General features: G+C 57.7%; 1 protein-coding gene across 1 annotated transcript in view; it reads left to right on the forward strand.

The window, feature by feature from the left end:
* The window catches only part of PDE2A (phosphodiesterase 2A), a 65,109-nt gene extending 45,321 nt beyond the window's left edge, over positions 1–19,788 (forward strand). Inside the window, exons 6-30 of the mRNA XM_082660476.1 lie at positions 4,757–4,816; positions 5,424–5,577; positions 5,732–5,784; positions 5,968–6,042; positions 6,144–6,185; positions 6,719–6,787; positions 7,041–7,171; positions 9,817–9,928; positions 10,624–10,663; positions 10,806–10,869; positions 11,310–11,382; positions 11,531–11,708; positions 11,931–12,043; positions 12,715–12,792; positions 13,891–14,013; positions 14,473–14,543; positions 14,823–14,945; positions 15,269–15,356; positions 15,588–15,635; positions 16,675–16,749; positions 16,919–17,018; positions 17,276–17,388; positions 17,778–17,816; positions 17,952–18,058; positions 18,396–19,788. Coding sequence (XP_082516602.1) covers positions 4,757–4,816; positions 5,424–5,577; positions 5,732–5,784; positions 5,968–6,042; positions 6,144–6,185; positions 6,719–6,787; positions 7,041–7,171; positions 9,817–9,928; positions 10,624–10,663; positions 10,806–10,869; positions 11,310–11,382; positions 11,531–11,708; positions 11,931–12,043; positions 12,715–12,792; positions 13,891–14,013; positions 14,473–14,543; positions 14,823–14,945; positions 15,269–15,356; positions 15,588–15,635; positions 16,675–16,749; positions 16,919–17,018; positions 17,276–17,388; positions 17,778–17,816; positions 17,952–18,058; positions 18,396–18,606 — 2,340 coding nt within the window. The 3' untranslated portion in view covers positions 18,607–19,788. The remainder of the gene's footprint in view (positions 1–4,756; positions 4,817–5,423; positions 5,578–5,731; positions 5,785–5,967; positions 6,043–6,143; positions 6,186–6,718; positions 6,788–7,040; positions 7,172–9,816; positions 9,929–10,623; positions 10,664–10,805; positions 10,870–11,309; positions 11,383–11,530; positions 11,709–11,930; positions 12,044–12,714; positions 12,793–13,890; positions 14,014–14,472; positions 14,544–14,822; positions 14,946–15,268; positions 15,357–15,587; positions 15,636–16,674; positions 16,750–16,918; positions 17,019–17,275; positions 17,389–17,777; positions 17,817–17,951; positions 18,059–18,395) is intronic.
* The last annotated feature ends 3,181 nt before the right edge of the window (positions 19,789–22,969 follow it).

Consider the following 22,969-nt stretch of genomic DNA (forward strand, 5'->3'; position numbering starts at 1 on the left):
GGGCGGGCTTCCTGGGGTGGGTGACAGAGGGGCAGGGGCCTCAGCTGGAAGGGGGGAACCCTAAGTGGGGGGAGTTGGGCGGGCAATCGGGCCAGGGCGCCCCCCTGCTGCTCCCTCGCGGAGCTCCCCGCTTTGGGCTCCCCCATGGGGTTGGCCGAGCTTTGCGGAGTCCGGGTTCTGAGGTTCTTCCAGTCTCTCCTCCCGTGTGGAAGTGGGCGCTCAAAATCTTTGTCCAGTCCTAAGAACCGAAGGGTTAGCGCCCCCAAATCGCCCTCACTGGGGATCGACTTACGCGGAGGCGGCCGCCACCCCAAGCAGGGGCGCGGACAGATAAATGAGCCGGTCTCGGTGCGCCAGCGGCGGGGGCGGGGGGGGGGAACTCCTCCCAACCTCATTAAAACGGAATTAAAGATTTCCGAGGCGCCTGACCTTTCCCCAGCTGCTGGCGGGGGAGGGCGGTGGGCGTGGGGGGCGGCCGCGAGGAGAGGAGAGGAAGGAAGGGATACTTACTTGGCTTGGTCTCCTCGGCGCCCCATCTGCCTGATTGAGGGGGATGCGGCCCCCTTGGTTTCTCCCGAAAGCTCCTACCCCACCCCCAGCTTCTGTTCCCTGAAGGGAACGGATCTGCTGTTGGCACCGCGTTCTCAGCGCAGCTTCGCTCCCTCCTTTGGTCCCAGTCTGTACCAGAGCTGGTGGCTTGGAGGAGGACTGCATTCGTGCCCTCACTGTGCAGAGGTGCGCCGTGGTAGGCAGTGACTTGGTCGCCCACCTCTGTTGACGGAAAGGGGTCTGGGGGTGCCAGGTTCCTAGAAGGACTTCCTGTGCCGGGGCTGCGAGGGCTGGGTCAGTAAGGAAGCAGCCCCTGCAATGGGAAGATGCTTGGAAGGTTGTCTTGTGGGCAGGAGGATGGTTGTTGTGACCGTTGTTCACCGTGGCTGAGGTCTGGCCGGGAGTCCAGGCTTCAGCCTTCTCCTGGGGGTAGGAAAGGCGTGTGTGTGTATTGGGAAGAGGAAGGGTCAGATCAGTTGAACTTACCCCACCCTAGCAAAACTCTGCTCTGGGCCCTGTCCCAGGACAGGTGCTGGGGCAGAGAGAGGAGTCGGACCCATTTCTGCCTTCTAGAAGCTCAGTCTGGGGGAAGGCAGGGTCACCTTCAGACCACCACTGGCCAAATGAAAGAATGCTGCCAGCAGGAGCTCTAGTGGCAGAGGCTGGAGCAGCAGGAGGTGCCTCACAGCGCAGACAGCATTTGAGTGGGACTCTGGGACACAGGTAGGGGGTGAACAGGCAGAGAAGAAGGAGACGGATATTCTCAGCAGAGGGCCCAGCATGAGCAGAGGCAGGGTGGTGGAGTGCTGGGGGAAGAGTGTGATCCCGGCAAGGCTGAGAAGGGGGGTGCATGCTGGTGAGCAAGATGCTACCTGTGGCTTTGGCTGCCAAGAGAAGCTCCCGATTACTGTCCCCTCACCTTCTCAAATACCCTGGGCAGTGAAGAGCTCTTGAAATGTATTTGGATTGTTTGCCATCTGCCTCTCCTCCAAGCCTGAGCCTTCCTACTCAAGTAGAAATGTTCTTCTGAGGGACACCCCCTCCCCGGTGCACACACATCTGATGGATCCCGTCCTGCTGCTCCACCCCCATGCTCCTGGGGCCACAGGATCTCACATCCTCTGAGAGGCAGCATAGGCAGCCCCAGACCTCCCAGCTGTTGCCAGATCCTGAGGACTGAGGGTCTAGAGGGGGAAAGGGGGTGCCACAGGACAGATCTCTTGGGAGGGCTGACTCACCAGCTCCTTCCTCAACAAGTCCCATTCCCCTCTCTGCTCTTGTATTCATCATCCCTCCATCCATCCACTCACCCAGCCATCAACTGAAAGCATATTTCTTGAGCACCACCAGGCACTGTGCACTGGTGCTTCAAACACAGCAGCAATGACCGAGACAGACCAGACGGGCCCTGCTTTCACAGACCGTACAGTCTGGAGGGGTGGGCATGCTGGACATTAAACAAGTGAACAAAATAAAGAGAGAATTGCAAATGATGGCAAGTGCTAGCAAGGAAACCAGCAGGCCCTGCAAGGACTGTTGGGGCCTGATAGAGATGGGGTCAGCGGAGGGCTCTCTGAGGAATATGCTGTCCTGTGCAGGGCTGCCTGGCTGAGCTCTGGGACTCTGCAGCTCGCAGATCAAGGTGCCTTAATTGCAGATTCTTCGTGTGGAAAGAGTCTTTGGCTCTGTTCTTCAATTATGGGATAATAAGTCCCTCTGAGGAGCAGGCAGCCCTTGGTCTCAGGCATTTGATGTGTGATTTGCGCCCACTCTTCCCCCGAGCTGTGCCTGCACACCAGATCCTTACATGGGGGTGTGGTGTCCATTAGCCACGGTGAACTTGGTGAGGGTGGGGGGTGGGAGCTGTGCTGGGCTTTCAACCTTCTCTGCAGCTCCAGTGCCCACTCTTGAGTGCTCCCACTGGACCCCAGACCCGCCCCCTGGTTAGCAAGAGTAGGTGCAAGAGTATATTCTGTTGGTGAGAAGGGAGCCGTGTGTGTGCTGGTGATTGTGTTTGCATGTCGGTTGGGGGTGCGGGCAGAAGCATGTGCATGGCTCTCGGGTATGTGAACTCGAGTATCCTGTTTACAGGTATGAATGTGCACGTGTGGATGGCAGTCACTGTGGGTGTGGGTGCGTGGATGTCTTCGAGTCTGTGACTGCACTGTGTGTGTGTCTATGTGTGTGCAGGTGCGCACATGCCTGAGTATCTCTATGGGACAGTGAATGTATGAGTGTGTGTGTGTGTGTGTGTGTGTGAGTGTGTGTGTGTGTGTGTGTGTGTGTGTTGGGGGGCGCTAAAGGTCTCCATGAAGTGTGTAGTGTGTTTGTGCACATGCTGGGTAGGGATGGGCTGAGGCAGCCCAGGAGTGTGTGCACAGAGGGGTACGTCCAGTGGGTGGAGGAGGACTCCATGATTCCTTCCTTCCCTCCAACCCTCTGAGGCTCTCATTCAGTCTCCCAGCTCTGTACTGGGACCAGGCTATTTTGCCAGCCCAGGAAGTCCACAGCCCTAGAGAGGTCCCAACTTTCCCTTTTCCTGAGAGATGAGTCCAGGTGGAAAGAACAAGAAGGATGTCCTCCCCCGTCTACTAACAGTAAAATGCCCACATGTTTCTGTAAACCATATGCAAATGAACCATGCTCCCAGCGCCTTTCAACAACCTGTCTTATAGGAGTCATAGATGGAGCTTCATCCAGAGCTTAACCTTCAAACCACCCTTGGCGGCCCAGCCCTCTTCCAGGTCTTCCTGCCTCCAGTCTTGCTCCCCGCAACTCCCCCTACCTTGTAGACCATGGTCCGCAGACGCTAAAGCCTGCTGTGGATCCCCAGTATGATCAAGCTGAAGTCCAATTCCTTAGACTTGCACCCGCCCTGTGGTACCATGGACCGCACCACTGCCCGGGTCCTCAGCTCCCCATACCACCTACTACCCAGCACTGCCAGGACAGCCTCCCGCCTGCAATGTCGCCTCCGGGCTCTGCTTGTCTTCCCAGTTCTGGAAGGCCCCCAGGTGCCCTCCCCCTCTGAGCTCGCACAGCCTATAAGTTCCCACCCACTCAATCTGCCCTCTCCTTCTTCCTCAGGTATGAAGTTCTGCACCCCCTTCATCACATCCACCACTCCATCCCACCCCAGCCAGACTGTGAGCTTCCTGAGCACCTGCTGGTCTCCTCCTCTCCATCTGCTCCTGGCAGGGGACTTAGAGCAGAGGCGGGCAGGGGCTGCTGAGTGGGGAGGGAGGATGAAGGAAGGGACCCCAGTGCAAGCACTGTGGTGAGCCCTGCAGGTGGTGAGCAGCTCTGAGTAGGTGCCCAGGAAGCTGGTGACGCGGGTGGGGAGGCTTGCTGGCAGGGCCTGCAGTGCTCCCCCCTTCATTTCCCTCACCAAGCACCCAAGCAGGGCTGGGAGAAGGGACTTCACAGAGCATGAAAGATGGGCTGAGGGGATTCCAGGTGACTGACACGGGGAAGTTGGAGAGGGACAGGATGATGGGTGTGATGATGAGAAGGGATCTGGAGAAGGGAAGGTGTGGGCAGAGAAGGGGAGGGAGTGGGTGGTGCTGTCCCAACTCTGCCACTTTCTGCTCTGTGACCTTGGGCAAGTCACTCAAACTTTCTGGGCCTTGGTTCATCTGCAAGGTGGAAGCTTGCGTTACTTGTTGGTGAGAATCACATGCAAGGCAAAGCACCTTATCACTGCATTCATTCATTCCCTCATTCATCCTCCCAAGTGCTTTAGGCACAGCAGATGCATCATAAACGGTGGACCTCTTCCCCTACCCCAGACTTAGGGGCAGCTCAAATCCCAACTCAGAAAGGATGGAGCTGGGAGGCTGAGGCTAATACCACTGATTCCATAATCACGGCCTGAAGGGCTCCATAGACTGAGAGATGGAGAGGAGTCCAGGGTCACCCCGTTTCCCTCACTATACACCTGGATTGTGCTGTAGATGGAACAGTAGTTGAAAAGGCAGAGATCAGAAAAGTTCCACTTCTTTGGATTAGCCCTCGAAGGCTTCCTGGAAGAGGGGATTTTCCTGAAGCCATCTGCTTGGTCAGAGGATGGGCTTATTGAGGCCCACAGACTGGAGTGTGTATGTGTTGGTGGGGACAGGTGTGTGCCGGGCATGGGGAGGGCACTCTGGTAGAGACAAGAGGCTAGGGGAGGTAGGTCACAGCTGGTCCCCTTGTCACTCCCCTCCAGGTGCACTGTGGTCATCTGAGTGACAGTGAGGAGTGGAGCCTGCAAGCCGTGGAGAAGCATGTGAGTGGGGATAGGGCCGGGGTAGGATGAGGGCTGCTGAAGACCCTCATCACAACTGATGGGAAGATGATCTGGCCCGGGAGATGGACAGACCTGGGTTCCAGTCCACTACCTCTGGGCTGTGTGACCTGGAGCAAGTCACCTAACCTCTCTGAGCCTCAGTTTCACATCTGAGAATGAGGATAAGGATAGCACTGATCTACTGAGGGTACTGGTGAAATAAGGGGAGTCAAATATTTTGTTAATACTTAGGAAGGACTATCTACATAATGATATTGAGGCTCTTCCTGGAGATTTTATGATTTTGTGACTTTAACAAGAACTTACGACTCCCCGTGGGTGCTAGAGACGGAGAAATCTGACCCTGTTCTGCCTTGTAAGAGTCTGGGGGCTAGGCGTGGAGACAAACCCTGTACTTACCTGATCATGGACCGAGGGGCGCTCTGGGGGCAGTGGGAGTCCACAGGAGGGTGGAGCGCTGAGGGATGAGTTGTTTGGGACGCGGGTTGGGGGTGGGGGCGATGGGCACCGCAGGCAGAGGGAAGGGCTCGAGCAAAGGGCGATAAAGGTGGGGCGTGTGGCTTGCTGACCGCTCCGCCCGTTCCAGACCCTGGTGGCCCTGAAGAGGGTCCAGGCCCTGCAGCAGCGCGGGCCCAGCGCGGCCCCGGAAGCGGTCCAGAATACTCCAGAGGGGGCGGCGGGAGACCAGAAGGGTGGGGTTCCGTACACAGACCAAGACCGAAAGATCCTGCAGCTTTGCGGTGAGGACCCGGCTGGGGCAGGTCCTTGGGGGCGGGGAGGGGCGGGGTCGAACCTGGAAGGGAGGGGCCCATGGTGGGCGGGGCCTGAGGGTGGCGCGCACCCTTGGGGGATTCTGTGGGCCCTCTCTCTCTGACCCGCGCCCCGCCATTGCAGGGGAACTCTACGACCTGGATGCCTCTTCCTTGCAGCTCAAAGTCCTCCAATACGTGAGTCCCTGTGCCCCTCCTGGGACCAAGGTCCCTGTGAGCCGTCCACCTCAGTTCAGAGTCCCGTGTCCTGCCCCTCTTCTCTTCCCCACCTACCCGAGGAACCTCAAAAAGGCCAGAGGGTGGGGAGTGGGTTTGCTCCCAGATCCACGGTCAGCCTCTCGCTGTGTCCCTCCCTCTCAGCTGCAGCAGGAGACCCAGGCGTCCCGCTGCTGCCTCCTGCTGGTATCTGAGGACAGTCTCCAGCTTTCCTGTAAGGTGAGGGCCCAGGTCCACTGTGGAGCAGGGCGAGGGACCGGGGTCTCTGAGAGGAAAAACCCTGCCCATCCTTAACCAGTCCACCTCGCTCTGCCCATCAGGTGATTGGAGATAAAGTGCTGGAGGAAGAAATCAGCTTTCCGGTGAGTCCCGCACCCCCTGTGTGGGAGTCTGCAGAAGCAGTTAAAGTCGTCTAGGCTCTCCTGGGATCTGCCCAGAGAGATTGGGATCTGCTAGAATCTCTTGGAATGTGATGGAATTATCTGGATCTTGAGGTCTACTTAGAAATGTTGTGAGAGATCACAACCTCTCATGATCAGGAGCCATTAGGAGAAATCTCTCACAGTCTACAGAAAGACTCACCTGCGACCATGTCACATCTGTTGGAGTATTTCTGGATTTGGCTCTCTTAGAATCTGTTAAGATCAGTGAGAATCCTTGGATTCTGCTTTCCTTTCTCCTAGTTAGGGAAGACCCTCAAGTCCTCCATAGGAGATTCTGGTCAAGAGCCTACTCCCCCACCCTCACCCCACCCTCACTCCTCAGTGTTGAATCCATCCACAGTTTGGACTGACTGAAGAGATAGTTGAAACTTCCAGACTTGGGGGGGAAGAGGTCTGACATCGCCTGATCTTGGGAAGAGCTGGGCCCTGACTGGCTCTCCTCACTCCCCCAGTTGACGATGGGACGACTGGGCCAGGTGGTGGAAGACAAGAAGTCTATCCAGCTGAAAGATCTCACCTCTGTAAGCCATGGCCTGGCTGGACTGGCGGGGAGCCAAGGGGAGAGCCCACTGCCCAGTCCCCAGGGCCAGAGTCTCTGGGCCAGGGCAGCCTAGGAATGGGGGGAGACAAGACCCCACCCCATGTCATAGCATTTCCCACCCTGCATGAGCCCTTCAGCCCCTCCTGTTGCAGAGTGTGGTGGAGGGCGGGGGAAGGAAGCATATTTCCTCCTTCCCTGCCCTGACTTGCCTCCCCCTTGCCTCCCCTTTGCAGGAGGATGTGCAACAGCTGCAAAGCATGTTGGGCTTCGAGGTGCAGGCCATGCTCTGTATCCCTGTCATCAGCCGGGCCACTGACCAGGTGGTGGCCTTGGCCTGCACCTTCAACAAGCTCGGAGGAGACTTGTGAGTCTGGGTGGAGTGATGTGGATCAGGAGACGGAGCCGAGAGGCCGGGCGGGGCTCGACTAGGGTAACAGCGCGGGAAGGGTACTGGGCAGGGAGTACTTACTATTCCAGCAGCGGTAGGTTGAATGGTTTGTGCAAGAGACTGTGAGATTATGGGAGCGATAGACCCTTGCCGCTGCTCCATTTTGACTTTGTAAAATCATGTTGCGGTCCAGGCGAGTTCCCCTTCTCTTTGCCCATTTCTTGCAGTTTGGATTATCCACTTTTTGCTACTGGCCTTTCCCCCACTTGCCATCCTTTGTTTTGGCATTTCTGCTGGGAACTGCCTGATGGAGGAGCGATGAGCTCTAGGATGGGTGAACTCTCTGGGACCCGCAGAGCATCACCGACCCGGTGGACAGTGACTCAGGGAATAGGCATGGGGGCTGGGCTAAGCTGAGGGTCCTTAGAGGCATTGACAGGGCAGCTGTAGGAATCGTGTGAAACAGAGGGGTAAGCAGGACACACGGTCAGATAAACAAGCTTAGTCCATATCTCAAGAACTGAGGTCAGATTTGAGGCCTAGAAGTCGTATCATAGATTTCCTGTCCCACACCAACTCATTAATGGGTAGCAGCTGCCTGAAGCATTGTATTAGTTTAGTGAGAAACAGCTGGGATTGATCAGCCGTGCCTGTCCTGGGTGCAGCTTTAGGATGTGAATGCTGCCACACTTGGTCCAGCAGGCCTAGCAGTAGGGTGTAGTAGGCAGGTGAGGGGTTGCATTCTGATTCCAGGATGCAGAGAGATGCTGTCAAGATGCTTGGCCCCTGGGGCCCAAGCAAGCAGGCTGGGTTTGAGGGCTCGGACCTCCTGCAGGAAGTGGAGACTGGAGATGTTGGGACTAGAGAGTGTCAGAAGCCCAGGGATGGGGCCTGCAGGGGTGGGGCAGAGATCTGGGTGTCAGAGATCTGAGTAGCAGGACCTGCCAGCATGGAGCTCTATTGGCAGTTGGATGGGCCTGGGAAAATAAAGACAGGGACAAGGCAGAACCTGCTGAGGCAGCGGGGATGTAGGATCTGTGTCATTGTCCCATCCTAGTGGTGGGAGCATTTGTGCCATTCAATAAACACACATTGAGTACCTACTGTGTCTGGCCCTATGCTCCCAGAGGGGAGGGTCCAGCAGGGTTTGTGACCTCTGGCTGCTGGCTGTAGCCTTGGGTTCTGAGGTGGCCCTGGACCTGGAGGAGAGGTGGTATCAGAAGGGAAACGAGATGGGGACTTGGTGACAGCCCTGAGGCCCAGGGCAGGGGCAAGATCATCTCTGGGTTCCACATATTTCAGGGACTGAGTGCTGAACAACTACATGAGCCAAGGCGGCGCTCAGCTCAGAGCAGACACTGCAGAGAAGCTGCCTGGAGCCCAGAGAGAAGGGACTCAAGAATCCCTTTAGCTGGGAGTGCGATGGGGTGGGTGGCAGGGGCAGAGGTACAGTTACGACATTGAGCAAACACTTTCCAAATATCTCCCCTGTACCAGGCTCTGTATTAGGGGATGATACAGTCATGGTCCCTGCCTTCAAGACTTGATGTTTATTTTTAGGGCGTAGAGGGAGGAGGGTGGGAAAGGTATTCTAGGCAGAGCGAACAGTGTGGGAAAAAGCATGAAGGTGTGAAAGAGCCTGAGGTTTTCTCAGAACGATGAGGATCTTACTGTGGCTGAAGCTGAGAGACGCCCATAGAAGAGGGGAGAGAGGTGGGTGGGACTGGATGGAGAGGGCTCAAATGCCACGAGAAGGAGGGTGGGCAGACAGACACAGGGTGGTGGGGCCTGGGGTCTGGATCCGAATCACTGGACGGCGAGCACGCGTGGAGGATACCCCGGCAGAGAGGAGCACTGAAGGCAGCCCCCAAATGGGGAAGGGACTAGGCAGGGAAATCTGGGGGCTGAGAAATGGTCAGAATCTCTGAGGAATGCTGCATCTCTCCATGATCCCCATCCGGAGAGGCTTACTCACGTCCCCAGCCCAGGTCCCGCCTCCAGCTTGGTCCATCCAGTCCCACCAAGCTCCCTGGTGACAAATCATCTGGTGACCCCACTGAATGACCTCCTCAGGATTTGGGGCTGATCTTGTCCGTTGTGAGCCAGCTCCATGAATCTGATGGGCACTGCCCTGCCCACAGCACCATAGGACTTGTGGAGGCACCAAATCGGGGCCTGCAAAGTGCAGGGAGGAGGGTAGGACAGTGACAGGAGCTGGAAAAGACAGGGCAGTGCCACCGCCCCTCCCTGAGGCTGGAGGGGCCCCTGGAGAAGAGCAGAACACCCAGCCCCAGTCTGAGGGAGGAGACTCAACCTCAGTCTGGGTAAGTCTAAAGTCAGAGGAGGGAGACATGGCTCTGGCTTCGAGAAGCAATAGTCTGAGGAAGAAAACACATTTTGGTCAGAGGAGGATTAGAACTCCCCCACCCCGCTCAGGAGCCCCCAGTCTGAGGGGGAAGCTGGCCCAAGCCACCTGTGCGGTAAGCAGCCCCAGCAGAGGAGAGTGAGTTTGCTGGTGGATTTCCAAGTGGGCTTCCTGGAGGAACGGAAGTAAGGCAGAATGGGGTAAGCAGTCTGTGGTCTGTCCCTCTCCGGTGACCCCCGCCACCCCACCCTGCCAGATTCACAGACCAGGATGAGCGTGTGATCCAGCACTGCTTTCACTACACCAGCACGGTCCTCACCAGCACCCTGGCCTTCCAGAAGGAGCAGAAGCTCAAGTGTGAGTGCCAGGTGAGTGGCGCCTCTCTCGGAGACCACGTCGCCCAGCTCTCAGCTCCAGAGAGTCAGCCACAAGGGAAAAGCCCATGTCTTTGGGGGCTGGTGGCAGGGAGACTACCTAGGCTCTGGCGGCCTCTTAAAGAGGGAGGACAGGGCTCCCCTGGTGGCGCAGTGGTTGAGAGCCCGCCTGCCGATGCAGGGCACACGGGTTCGTGCCCTGGTCCGGGAGGATCCCACATGCCGCGGAGCGGCTGGGCCCGTGAGCCATGGCCGCTGAGCCTGCGCGTCCGGAGCCTGTGGTCCGCAACGGGAGAGGCCACAACAGTGAGAGGCCCGCGTACCGCCAAAAAAAAAAAAAAAAAAGAGAGGGAGGACAGTAGCTCTTCAAGACGGCACCTCTGGCTGCAGGCACTGTATGCGATCGCCCTCTAGTGTTCAGATTGGACATCACCGCAACAGCTGGGTGGCTAGAGCTGGAGGTGCATGCGCACCTCAGACTCAGGATGTCTGTGCACCCTCACTGGGGCTATTCCTCCCACTCCTTCACTTAGTAGCCAAATGATATAATTAGACTCTGCCAGTCTCCAGTCTGTCCAGAGAGCCCTAGGGGAGGAATGAGAAGACCCTGGAGCTGATGGAGGCAGGGGGCTGGAGAGGGTGACCCCCTGCAACCTGATTCCCTGTGATTTCCATTTTCTCCATTCCAGGCTCTTCTCCAAGTGGCAAAGAACCTCTTCACTCACCTGGGTGAGTGCACTGCCCTCCTTCATACCTGGCTGTGGGGTGGGAGTTGGGGGGTGGCAATTTGAGGAGGGGAGGTGGGAGGGCTTGGCCTCTCAGCACTCCGGGCTGGTCTCACCACTGTTCCCCATGCTTCTTGCTCCCACAGATGACGTCTCTGTGCTGCTCCAGGAGATCATCACAGAGGCCAGAAACCTCAGCAATGCTGAGATGTGAGTGAATCCACCCCGGGGTGGGGCGAGAGAGGCCTTGGGCCTCAGTAACGACCTCTTCTTTCCTCCGCTCTTTTTTTCCCCTCCATTGTCTTCTTGTGGGACCCCTTCACGTTTTCTGTGATTCTTTATTTCATGCCTGTGACTCTCACTAGACTGTGACAGCAAGTGACAGCAGGGGTGGGGCTTACTTTGCTGGCCATGGGTCCTCAGCTCCTAACACAGTGCCTGGTACAGAGTAGGTGCCACAAAAAAAAAAAAAAAAAAAAAAATCATCGATCTGGACTGATGTCTGGAGTCAGCCAGCTCTGAGGAGAGTCTCTCCCTCCAGGCCTCAAAATCCAGGCTTTGCCTCTAGTCGTGAGATTTGAGGGGTGGCAGGAGAGGGGTGGCGGGAGAGGAGTGTCAGGGCTCTGTGGACCAAAGCCATCTCTCCACAGATGCTCTGTGTTCCTGCTGGATCAGAACGAGCTGGTGGCCAAGGTGTTCGATGGGGGCGTGGTGGATGATGAGGTGAGGCAGGGCCTTGAGGAGGGAGGGTGTGGCCGTGGTCCTGGGGGCCGGGAGTACGCAGTGGGCGCTGTGGAGCAGGCCCGATGGTTGATGGTCCGCTCTGTGACCGGCCACCAACTTCCTCTCTACGCCATCCCTGGCCCGGCAGAGCTATGAGATCCGCATCCCGGCCGACCAGGGCATCGCGGGCCACGTGGCGACCACGGGCCAGATTCTGAACATCCCGGACGCGTACGCACACCCACTTTTCTACCGCGGTGTGGACGACAGCACCGGCTTCCGGACGCGCAACATTCTCTGCTTTCCCATCAAGAACGAGAACAAGGGTGCGTGGTCCTGGCGGCTCCGGGAGGAGGGGCGGGGCGGGGCCTGAGCAGGATGGGGCGGAGCCGAGCGGACGTTCCACAAGCCTTCTCCACCACCCTAGTGTCCCTAAGCCGAAGGGATGGGTTTTCCCAAATACGTGATGTCCCTTGAGGACACCCTGGGAGGGCAGATCTCCGTCGGACACATCCACTGGTTCATCCTACCCCCTCTTTGGTCCCCAGAGGTCATCGGTGTGGCCGAGCTGGTAAATAAGATCAACGGACCATGGTTCAGCAAGTTTGACGAGGATCTGGCGACAGCCTTCTCCATCTACTGTGGCATCAGCATCGCACATGTGAGGAGGACAGGGGCGTGCAGGACCCTCTGTTCTCTCCACATTGGCTCTCCTTGCTCTGTCCAGACGGGTCCGTGCCCTGCCCTGGGGCTCAGAGCCCTGCTGCTGGGTTGCTCTGCAATCTTCAGTACCTACTGGTCACCTCTGGCCTCAGTTTCCCATCAGAAAATCAGAGATACTACTTCCTGTCCTGTACAGTTAGCCTCCCAGGACTATGGGAGGTCTGTTTTATTTCCCTCCGTTCTCTGGAAGCAACCTCAACCCAAGCTCCTGGTTATTCTTTTTGGGATATGTTGGGTCTCATTGTCCAGAGCTGGCAGCTCTGGCCCAGGAATCCAACCCCTAGGCCCCCAACGCTGTCCCCCTTCCTTGCTTCTGTCTCTCTGTTGTGGGCCTCAGGTTCCATCACTGAAGCCTGGGGCAAGCTCAGGAGAGTGTGCCAAGTGCCAGCTCAAGTGCTAAGAAGCACTGGGAAGGAGGGGCAAGGGGAGGTCTGGATGAAAGTTGGAGGGGGCCCCCTACTCTGGGCTGGAGCTTGAAGGCTCAGGCTGGGCCCAGCATGGGACAGGAAGGGGGCAAGGGTTCTATCTGATCCCTTTGTCCCAGTCCTGGACGTTCTGAGATTTCACAGCCACCTTGCCTGAGCCCCATCTTTCCCTCTCTCCCCCCAGTCCCTCCTATACAAGAAAGTGAATGAGGCCCAGTATCGCAGCCACCTAGCCAACGAGATGATGATGTACCACATGAAGGTGAGCCCTGCATGGAGCTTCTGCCCTCCTTGTCAGGGCCCCAGGGTCCCCTGTAGCCCACCTTTTCCTCCCCTGCCTCCCCAAATCCTCAGGCGCCCAAGACAGGCTGGGCTTTCTTATCATCCTCTCTTGAATATAAGAAGATAGACCCAGGGCTCCCCTGGTGGCGCAGTGGTTGAGAGTCCGCCTGCCGATGCAGGGGACACGGGTTCGTGCCCCAGTCCGGGAAGATCCCACATGCCGCGGAGCGGCTGGGCCCGTGAGCCATGGCCGCTGAGCCTGCGCGTCTGGAGCCTGTGCTCCGCAACGGGAGAGGCCACAACAGTGAGAGGCCCGCGTACTGCAAGAAAAAAAAAAGAAAGGAAGATAGACGCAGAGCAATGCCTCGCCTTTTGCTCTGCTGCTCTCCTTCGGGGCAGCTGGCCTTCAAAGCAGTTTCTGGTTCAGCCCCAAGGCTGGCAGCACTACTTAGCCCAGGGAAGAATTGGTTCAGCCAGGTGTTCCCAATGTCCAGGGATAATTCCCATCCTGGGAATTACTGAAGGCTGGGAAGCCCACCCAGGACCCTTCTGACAGATCCCTTAAATACAGTGGCCATGCAGTCCTGGGCAGTCCCATTCCCAGACCTTGTGTTAGAAAAGCTGTCCCAGGCTTTACTTCAGAGTATGTGGTGGTCATTGTTCATTTGAACATTCCTCTCATCTGTGTCTAAACCAAAGTGTCACAGACTTTGTGGCTACGGTCAAAGCTGTAGCAGGAAGGATTGAGGTTAGACTCTGGGATGGTCCTCCCAAAAGAAGGAATCTTTCATTTATTGTCCATGAAAGGCTACCTATGCTGCCATGAAGAGGTGTTCTCTGTCTTTGACAAGGACAGGCTGTTACAGATGAGGGTGGTCACTGGAAAGGAGGCATAGTAGGTGGGCTGCAGGATGGTGAGGGGACGGTGGTGTTCTCCTGCCCAGTGATAACCCATGGAGTGGATGGCCCGACTGGTGTGCCTTCTGAGTGGGAGGTCCCTGCCACTGTGGGAAGTTGAGGTTGAAGACATTGGACTGGGTGGAGGCCATCTTCTAATACCCCGGCTGGTTCCCTCTAGGTCTCTGATGATGAATACACCAAACTTCTCCATGATGGGATCCAGCCTGTGGCTGCCATTGACTCCAATTTTGCCTGTTTCACCTACACTCCTCGCTCTCTGCCCGAGGATGACACCTCCATGGTGAGCTGGCCTGTCCCACTTGAACGTGGAGGTGGAGAGTGTACAGCCGGAGATTGAAGTTAGATGTGCATAGGAACTTCCTGGCAAGACAGAGTCATCAAAGAAGGCTATAGAGTCTCCTCAGAGATGGAGGGGGCATGTGGGCTGCCAGCATGGGCCACAGGGCCTGCCCAGGGGCCAGGGGCTGGACTGGAACCAACGATGGCCTCAGGATTGGCACCCCCCTCCCTGTTTTTCTAAAATTTTGTGTGAACTTGGTTCCAAGAGTTCTTAGATGTCATATTTCTAAGTTCATGGCTCCGAGAGTGCTTGGCTCTACCGTTTTATAGTTCTCTAGTTTAGATCTAAAGTTCCAAGACTCCAAAATGTTGGAGGCTCCGAGAAGGGCCAAGGCTGGGGGTGGGGTGGCCCATCTTGAAACTGACGATGCCTCTGCTCCCGCCTTTCCACTCTCTCCAGGCCATCCTCAGCATGCTGCAGGACATGAATTTCATCAATAACTACAAAATTGACTGCCCGACGCTGGCCCGGTGTGTGTCCCCAGCCCTCCCCTCCGTGCAGGCAGCCCCGTCTCTGCCTCCCTCCTAACTCTACTCTCACATCCATTGCCCCCTGCGCTCTGGGAAGGACTGTCTGAGGATGCCTAGGGGAGGCCCACTCTTGTGAGGGTGGGGGGGATCTGTGAGTGAGAAGCAGTTCACAGACACTGGGACCACAGGATAGGAAAGGAATGGGGCAGGGCAGAGCCTGGAGGGTTTCCTGGAGGAGGAGAGCCTGAGGCCCCTGTGCTGCCCTCTCCCCTCCCCCAGGTTCTGTTTGATGGTGAAGAAGGGCTACCGGGATCCACCCTACCACAACTGGATGCACGCCTTTTCTGTCTCCCACTTCTGCTACCTGCTCTACAAGAACCTGGAGCTCGCCAACTACCTCGAGTGAGTGACTGCACTTCCCCCCATCTGGTAGCTGGTGGGGTCCCCTTCCCTGGGACAGGGTGGCACCTCCTGTGTGGCAGGCGTTACACACACTGCCTCACGGGACCCTCTTAACAGCCCAGTTAGAAAGGTACGAGGCCCCTTTCCAAGAAGGGGACCCAGGTGTCCTGAGCTCCTGTCCAGGCGGTTCCTGGACATCTGCAGTCAAATACTCAACCACTGAGCTATTCCCCTTATCCTGGACGTCTCATCCAGCTGGCCCTCCTTTGAAAGTGTGGGGAGGCAGCAGTGGCTGACCTTTTCCTGTGTCTCCTCCCAACCAGGGACATGGAGATCTTTGCCTTGTTTATTTCCTGCATGTGTCACGACCTGGACCACAGAGGCACAAACAACTCCTTCCAGGTGGCCTCGGTGAGACCCTGCCCTCGTCACAGTGGGCACCCTCCCCGAGGTGTCTGGGAGTCTCCCCACTCCAGCCTGGGGAGAGGCGGGAGTTGGTGAGACCAGGAGCCAGTTTAGAGATGGGAGGAGGCTCTCCCAGGCTTTGGGAGATGGCGGGAGGTGCAGGGCAGTTCTGAACCCAATATGGCAGCACTTGCCTCTGGATGTGAGGAGTGATGGACTTTTCTCGGGCTTTTCCAGAAATCTGTGCTGGCCGCGCTCTACAGCTCAGAAGGTTCTGTCATGGAGGTACCACCATTCTGCCCAATATCCCCGTTTCCACTGTCCCCTTAAAGCCAGTGACTTACTAAGTTAGACTGTGGCCCAGCTCGTCCCCCTCCCAAGCCCTGCTCCTCAGATAGGCTATGAGAGCTGCAGCCACCCCCAGGGCACGCCTGGCTCTTGTTCCCCGATGGGCTTGGAGGCGTGCAGGTGCGGCTGGGGGTACGAATCAGGCAGCAGGTTCCACCTGAGCCCAGGTTTGCCGAGGGAGGACTTGCATTTAGCATGTTTCTCTCTGCATGTCTGGGGACACCCTATGAAACCCCCTCCCCACCCAGCCGGGCACGGGCTTCACTGCCATCATACTCAGCTTTGCCTTAGACTGATGTGGGTGGGTCTGCACGCCCGCGATGGGAGCTCCTGGGGGCAGAGACAGAATCGGGGACATCTCTGAGTTCCCTGCACCTGGCAGAGGGCTTGGCACAGAGTGGGAGTCAGACTTCCAAGCTCGCCTTGCCTCACGCGGACCCCGCAGGCCCCCTCCAGAGCTGCTCCCGCTTGCACACCCCCAGAGACGAGGGGCTCGCTTCCTCCTGGGAGGCATGGTGGCAGCCCTGCTTCTGCCCTCCATGCCCTGGGCTTACGTGCCCCTCCCCTGAGTGATAGCCCTTCAGCATCAGGAGACAGGGTCCTTGCCCTCGCCTTGTCACCGCCCTTCCTTGTCAGCACACAAATGCTGGCTGCATGAATTAGTGTCCAGGACTCCGAGGGATCATTTCAGAATCGTTCCAGCTTGAGAGGCCCTCAGAGCTTACCTTGTTGTGTCCCTCCATGTGACAGCTGAGGAATCCAAGGCTCAGAGGTGGCCAGGGACTTGCCCAGGGTCACAGAGAGGGTTGAAACAGAGTCCAGAAAGGGAACGGGCCCCGCACCCCCGACTCCCCAGTCCTGCCTGCTCAGCTCACCTTGGGGGCCGGGGCTGGGCCGGGCCTGCTCCCACTCTTGGGGTCAGTGAGGAGGGAAGCCCCCCACCCCAGCTGGACCCCCATCACTCCTCTCCCCCCAGAGGCACCACTTCGCTCAGGCCATCGCTATCCTCAACACCCACGGTTGCAACATCTTTGACCACTTCTCCCGGAAGGTGATGAGGCCGGGGGTGGGGCTGGGGGTGAGGAAGTGGGAGCTGGGAGCTGGCCTGAGACGGGAGAAGGAGTGAAGCCGAGGGGTGGAGGTTCGTGAGGTCTGGGGGCGAGGGTGGGGTGTCTGGCCAGAGGCCTTGACACCCTCCCGCACCCCTGGCCCTGGCCCAGGACTATCAGCGCATGCTGGACCTGATGCGGGACATCATCTTGGCCACAGACCTGGCCCACCACCTCCGCATCTTCAAGGATCTCCAAAAGATGGCCGAAGGTGCCTGCCTTTAGCCCAGGCCTCAGGGATGGGGAGGGACCACCAAGAGGGGGATTCGCCTGGAGAGCATCCCCAGGGGTTTAGATCCACCCCTTCTGGCATCAACCCAGCAGGCAGACCCAGCCCTACATCCCTGGCTCCCATCCAGGGTGCTGAATTCCCTGGACCACTTTGGGGTGGGCCCTGGGGCCTTGCCCTCTGAGAGAGGGTACCAGGATGCTGGGGCCCTCTCCTTGACCCCGTTCTCTCCCCAACAGTGGGCTATGACCGAACCAACAAGCAGCATCACAGCCTCCTTCTCTGCCTCCTTATGACCTCCTGTGACCTCTCTGACCAGACCAAGGGCTGGAAGACAACGAGGAAGATTGCAGTAAGTGCTGCCCCAGCCTGGGAAGGCGCAGGCTGTACTCCCTGCCTGGCTCTGTGTGGCTCCCGCAGCCTGAACACCCTCCCTGTGCTGAGCTCAGCCTATGGGGGAGACAGGAACCTGGACCCCCTCAGGACGACAGGTGGGGAGATGCAGGGAGGGACATGGACTCACTGGGGGGGTCACTCATAGCAAATCAGTGGCTGGTGGAAGGTGGGCCAGAACCCAGCCACTCCTTCCCATCTGGGGCCCATCCCCCTGCCAGGCCGGACATGGTGAGGGCAGGTCCTGAGGTCACAGTGCCTCAGTTTGCCCCCTTGGGAATGGGCTGTGGAGGAGCGTGGGTGGATGGACCCCACTCACAGGAGGTAATGAGAGTGTTGACCTTTCAGGAGCTGATCTACAAAGAGTTCTTTTCCCAAGGAGACTTGGTATGTGGGGAGTGACAGCAGGGTGTCCAGGTTGGGGGAGGGTTCCTAGCCTGGGCCCCGGGAGGGCTGGGTTAGCCTGATCCGGGTGCTTATGGAGGAAGGAGAGGGCCAGGCCTGACGACTTGATGCCTGCAGGAGAAGGCCATGGGCAACAGGCCGATGGAGATGATGGACCGTGAGAAGGCCTACATCCCCGAGCTGCAGATCAGCTTCATGGAGCACATCGCAATGCCCATCTACAAGTGAGCGATCTCGTGGGGCCTGCTAGGGACCCCAGCCAGGGACAGCAGGGTGGGTGGGATGGGGCTGGCTGTGGCTGTCACAGCAGACACAAGTGGTGGGCTGGCCTGGCTCTGCTCCAGCTCATCCACTCCCTGCCTCTGGGCACAACCTCTCCTGCTTTGCCCCTAAATGGGCCATTCACTTCATCCTTGGTCCCTTATGGAAAGAGACCGCCATGTTCTCCTTGTGCTTCCCGTCCTATGCCTCATACTCTTGTGGAAGTTTTACCTGTGGTCCAGCCTAATCTTTCTTGCTGCTCACAGTCTGACCTCTTACCCTGCGCCTTCACATCCCCAGGCTGCTGCAGGACCTGTTCCCCAAAGCAGCAGAGCTGTATGAACGTGTGGCCTCTAATCGCGAGCACTGGACCAAAGTGTCGCACAAGTTCACCATCCGCGGCCTCCCAAGCAACAACTCGCTGGACTTCCTGGACGAGGAGTACGAGGTGCCTGACCTGGATGGTGCTGGGGCCCCCATCAATGGCTGTTGCAGCCTCGATGCTGAGTGAGTCCCTCCTGGGACTCCTCTTCACCCAGGCCTCCTCCCACAACTCTCCACTGGCCTGGCCACATGCCCTGGGACCAGAGCCACGGGTCCTGGATTCTAGACCAGGACTTCCCATGTGACCCCGGGCAAGGCCGACCTTCCACGGCCTCAGCTTTCTCGTCTGTATAATGGAAGACTTCCAGCCTCACCAGGACTTTATTTGTCCTCTGAGAGCACAGGGATGACAATGAACAGTGCGCCCTGCTCTGCATCTCTGACCACACCTTGGCAAGTGCCCCCCCTCAGGCCACTCTTCCGAGGCAGCCTGGATGGTTTCTCCTGGGCCCCATTTCTGCCCCACCAGATCTGTGCCCTTTTCCTCTGAGGACACCCCCTGCCCCCCAGGATCCTCACGCAAGAAGGTGAGACATCTGAGTGGGCAGAGTGTGGGTCTTAGAGACAGTCATCAGCTTGGCTGGAGGACTAGAAATAGCGATGGGGCCACAGGTGGCCCTGAGGACTGCCACTGTACTTATAGTGGAGACTGGGACCTGGGGAGATGAAGGGGTCCCATAAGGAAGCTGCCAGGGGGGCAGGTCAGTGCTCTGGGAGAGGGGGCTCAGGAAGAAAGCAGGATAAAAACAGTGGGCAGGAAGGATCCCTGGGCTGGGAGGCAGGCCCATCATGGGTCAGCAGTGCTTCATCCTGGCTGTCCCTGGGCAAGTCCCTTCCCCTATCTGGATGAAACAGGAGGGTGAGACAATCCATTCTCTAAGACCCCTTTTAGATCAAAGTCCCCATAGCTCTGTGGAGTCCCAGGAGAGGCCATGGAGTGTCCCTGGACCCCTGGGGCAGAGAGCCGACACTGAGTCCCTCAGTGGCCTCCTGAGTGCACCCCCTTAGCCCGAGCCCCTCCTGCATTCCTGCAGCCAGAGGGGAACCTGGCCTCAGCCCTGGTAGGGCTTGTCTCCTCTTCAAGGCCATATCCACCTGTGCCCCGGGGCTAGGGAGACCCAATAGGGCTGGGCCTCTGGGGTCATCCCGGCTGCAGGTTCCTCCTTTCTCTGTTTTGTTCAGTACAGTGTTGTGGGCTGGGGGGAGGGGGCCACCTGCCTTACCTATTCTGAGCTGCCTTTAGAGAGATGCGTTTTTCTAGGACTCTGTGCAACTGTTGTATATGGTCCTGTGGGCTGACGGCTTTGTACATGAGAATAAATCTATTTCTTTCTACCAACCCTCCCCCACAGGGCTGTTTGCAGACTTTGTATGTGGGGTTGGAGGCGGGGGCGGGGAAACAGCCCTGGGGGAGGCAAATGCCTTTTAGAACTCTCAGGCTACTGGAGGTCCCACCCCTGCTGCCTAGCCCCTCTTCTGGGGGAGTCCTAGACCTGCTGGGGTATCCCCAGACCAGTCCTGTGACAGATAGTAGGGACTTAGGTGTGGATGGCAGATACAGAGGCCTGAGCATGGGGCAGCGATTGTGGACTGGAAAGGGAGAATTGAGGGGCTGAAGCAATCAAGGAGGCTGCCTAGAGGAGGTGACCTGGTGCTTCTCCTAGACCCTCTGTCTGCTGGCCTTCCTTAGTCATGAGTGCCCATACAGCCGAGGCCTGGGCCTCTGAACCCCCTCCGAGCCACGGGGATGCCTGTCTGTGTCCCTGTAAATCCAGCCAGAGGGGTAACCTTGAGTCTGACTCTACCTCAGATACAGCCCTGGGTTATGGCTACAGGGTGGGTTCCCTGCTCTCCTGGCTGTGAGAGTGTTTGCTTCTGCACAGACAGAGAGGGGCAGGTCCCAGATTGGGGACCATGAGGAGGCTCTGACTGGCACAGTCTCCATACCCCACTCCCCACTTGCCTATACCTCTCCCATCTTCTATCCCTGTTCATCTCTCCCAGATCAGTAAAGGTTGGCATGTTAAGGGACTGAGCACTGGGCTCTCCTTTCCTAGGAGAGGGAGGGCTGGGAGGAGAGAGACAGGATCATCTTGAGACCACCCACAATGGCCCCAGGGTGCCAGCTGTGCCTTTGGGACCACAGAGCCTGTCTGCTTCTTCTGCCCCACAGTCTGTCATGCTTTGGAATCTGCTCCTCTGGGCTGAATGGTCCCAGGGCTCTCGCCTCCCCTTGGGGCCATGGGGTCCAGGCCCCTCCCCTGCCCAGCCCCTGTTTTGGGCTCCCCCAGTCTGTCTGCCCTCTCACAGCACAGGACCCAGGCTGACCAGTGGGCCCCCAGGTGGGGATGAATCAGTTCCTGGCCCAAAGCTGACACGGGAGGACTATTCTAATGGTGCCCAGCTGAAGCCAGCGTCGGTGCGGGCTGACATAGGTGCTCCTCTACCTGTGACCCCCAACCCCGAATGTGTGTGTGTGTGTGTGTGTGTGTGTGTGTGTGTGTCCTCTTCCACAAGCCTTTGGACAAAGTGGAAGCACATCCTGGGTACCCACCCCTGGGCCTTACTTCCCCTCCCTTGCATCTGCTGTCTCCAGCCCAGCAGTCCCTTGAGGACATTTAATCCCATTCGAGGCCCTCCCTCCTTGCCACCAAATTGAACAACTCACAACTATTTCCTCATGCACTCGGGACCCTACGCTGAGGCCCAGAGCTAAATTCATCCTTGTCCCTGGTCTGGAGGGTCTAACAGCCCGGTGGGGGAGACACAGGCCATGATACCTATGGTCCCAGGCAGGGGCCTGAGAAGAACAGCAAGGTTTGGAAGATGAGCAGGCATTTTCCTGCGGGCAAAGGGGGTTGGGCACCCCTGGGAGAAGGACCTGCTCCTACAAATGCACGGAGAAGGGGAGTGGAGTGGCTGGCACACAGGGAATGGAGACTTGGAGGGGGAGCCAAGGCCAGATCAGGGAGGGCCATGAATGCCAGGCTGTGGAGTTCGGCTTGATTTTGTGGGCAGCGGGGAGCCAGGGAAAGGTTTTCAGTGGGGAGTGGCTCAGACAAGCATTTTAGAAGCTCCAGCAGGAGGACAGAGCAAGGACTGGGCGGGAGAGGTTGGGCAGGGATCATTCTAGGGCGATGCTCTGTGCCCTGGGCGAGGCGAGGGAGGAGGAATTCAAGACGCATTGGACCAATTGGATGGGGGCGAGGGCAGAGGGCGGACTGGGAAGTGCCCTGGAAAATGAGCTGGGAAACGAACCGGCTCGTGAGCAGCCCTGGGCAGCTTTTCAGCACCACCTTCACCGGCAACTGGGTGTTGGGTGGAGCCTCTAGCAGGAGGGTGAGCTCCCTGGGAAGATGGGCGGGGCAGCTGTTTGGGGCTGCCTGGGGAGGGGGCGGGAGGAGGGGGTGGGAGGATAGATGGGAGGAGGGCCATGCATCTGCAGAGCCACGGGCAGCCCTCACCAGGTTAGAGAACCCAAGGCTTAGCCCCAGGGCTTCTAGTGGCTGCCCTGCCCTCCCAACTTAATGGTTTCATTTTACATGAAACCTCACGATTCTTTTATTTTTTTTAATTTAATTAATTTTTTTATACAGCAGGTTCTTATTAGTCATCCTTTTTATACATATTAGTGTATACATGTCAATCCCAATCTCCCAATTCATCCCACCCCCACCCCCACCCCCACCACTTTCCCCCCCTTGGTGTCCATACGTTTGTTCTTTACATCTGTGTCTCTATTTCTGCCCTGCAAACCGGTACACATGAACTGGTTTGCAGGGCAGAAACCTCACGATTCTGTGGCGTAGATACTATTAGTCTCATTCTGTAGCCAAGAAGCTTGAGGTTCAGGAGGTTAAGTAATCGGCCAGGGTTGGTGTGAGCCTGACTCCTCTCCAAGGGCTCTTTCTCCAGATGGAGGAAGGAGATTCAGGAGGGCAGGGTCACCATCTGCCTCCGCAGGACTGTGGTGGGTAGGGGTGGTGAGCAAGTTGGTTGGGGCCCCAGAGAAGGGTCTGGGATCAGCCTGAGTTGCCAGAGAGGGTGGGGCACGAGAAAAGGGGTGAAGAGGATGGTGGCCTGTAGTGCAGCTCGTGGCCAGCAGGTGGCGCCCAACCCTTGCTGTCCTGACCTCTCTGGAGGTCTGAGAAGGGCATGTGAAGGGGAGGGGTGTGATGGGGGCTAACCTCACTCCTGTCCACTCTCTCACTGGGGTGATGAGTTCTCTGGAAGGCGAGGCCTTCAGGGTACAGGAGGGTGTGCTGGGAGGCCACCATGTTCCAGGGAGTTTGTGTGAGTGAAATCTGCTCAGAGACGGCACAGCCACATTGTTCTCTGAGGGCATAATAGGATGGGTCCGTACAGGACGTGAAGTACACCAAGTCTGAAGATTGGCAGGGTAGGTGTGAGGACGGAGGTGTTGCAACTTCCTGACAAGATGGCTGCCACTCTCCATTCCTAAATCATCCCTGGAGAAACCACAGGACTGA

This window comes from Grampus griseus (assembly GCF_964374135.1).
Source record: "Grampus griseus genome assembly, chromosome: 8".
Lineage (NCBI taxonomy): Eukaryota > Metazoa > Chordata > Mammalia > Artiodactyla > Delphinidae > Grampus > Grampus griseus.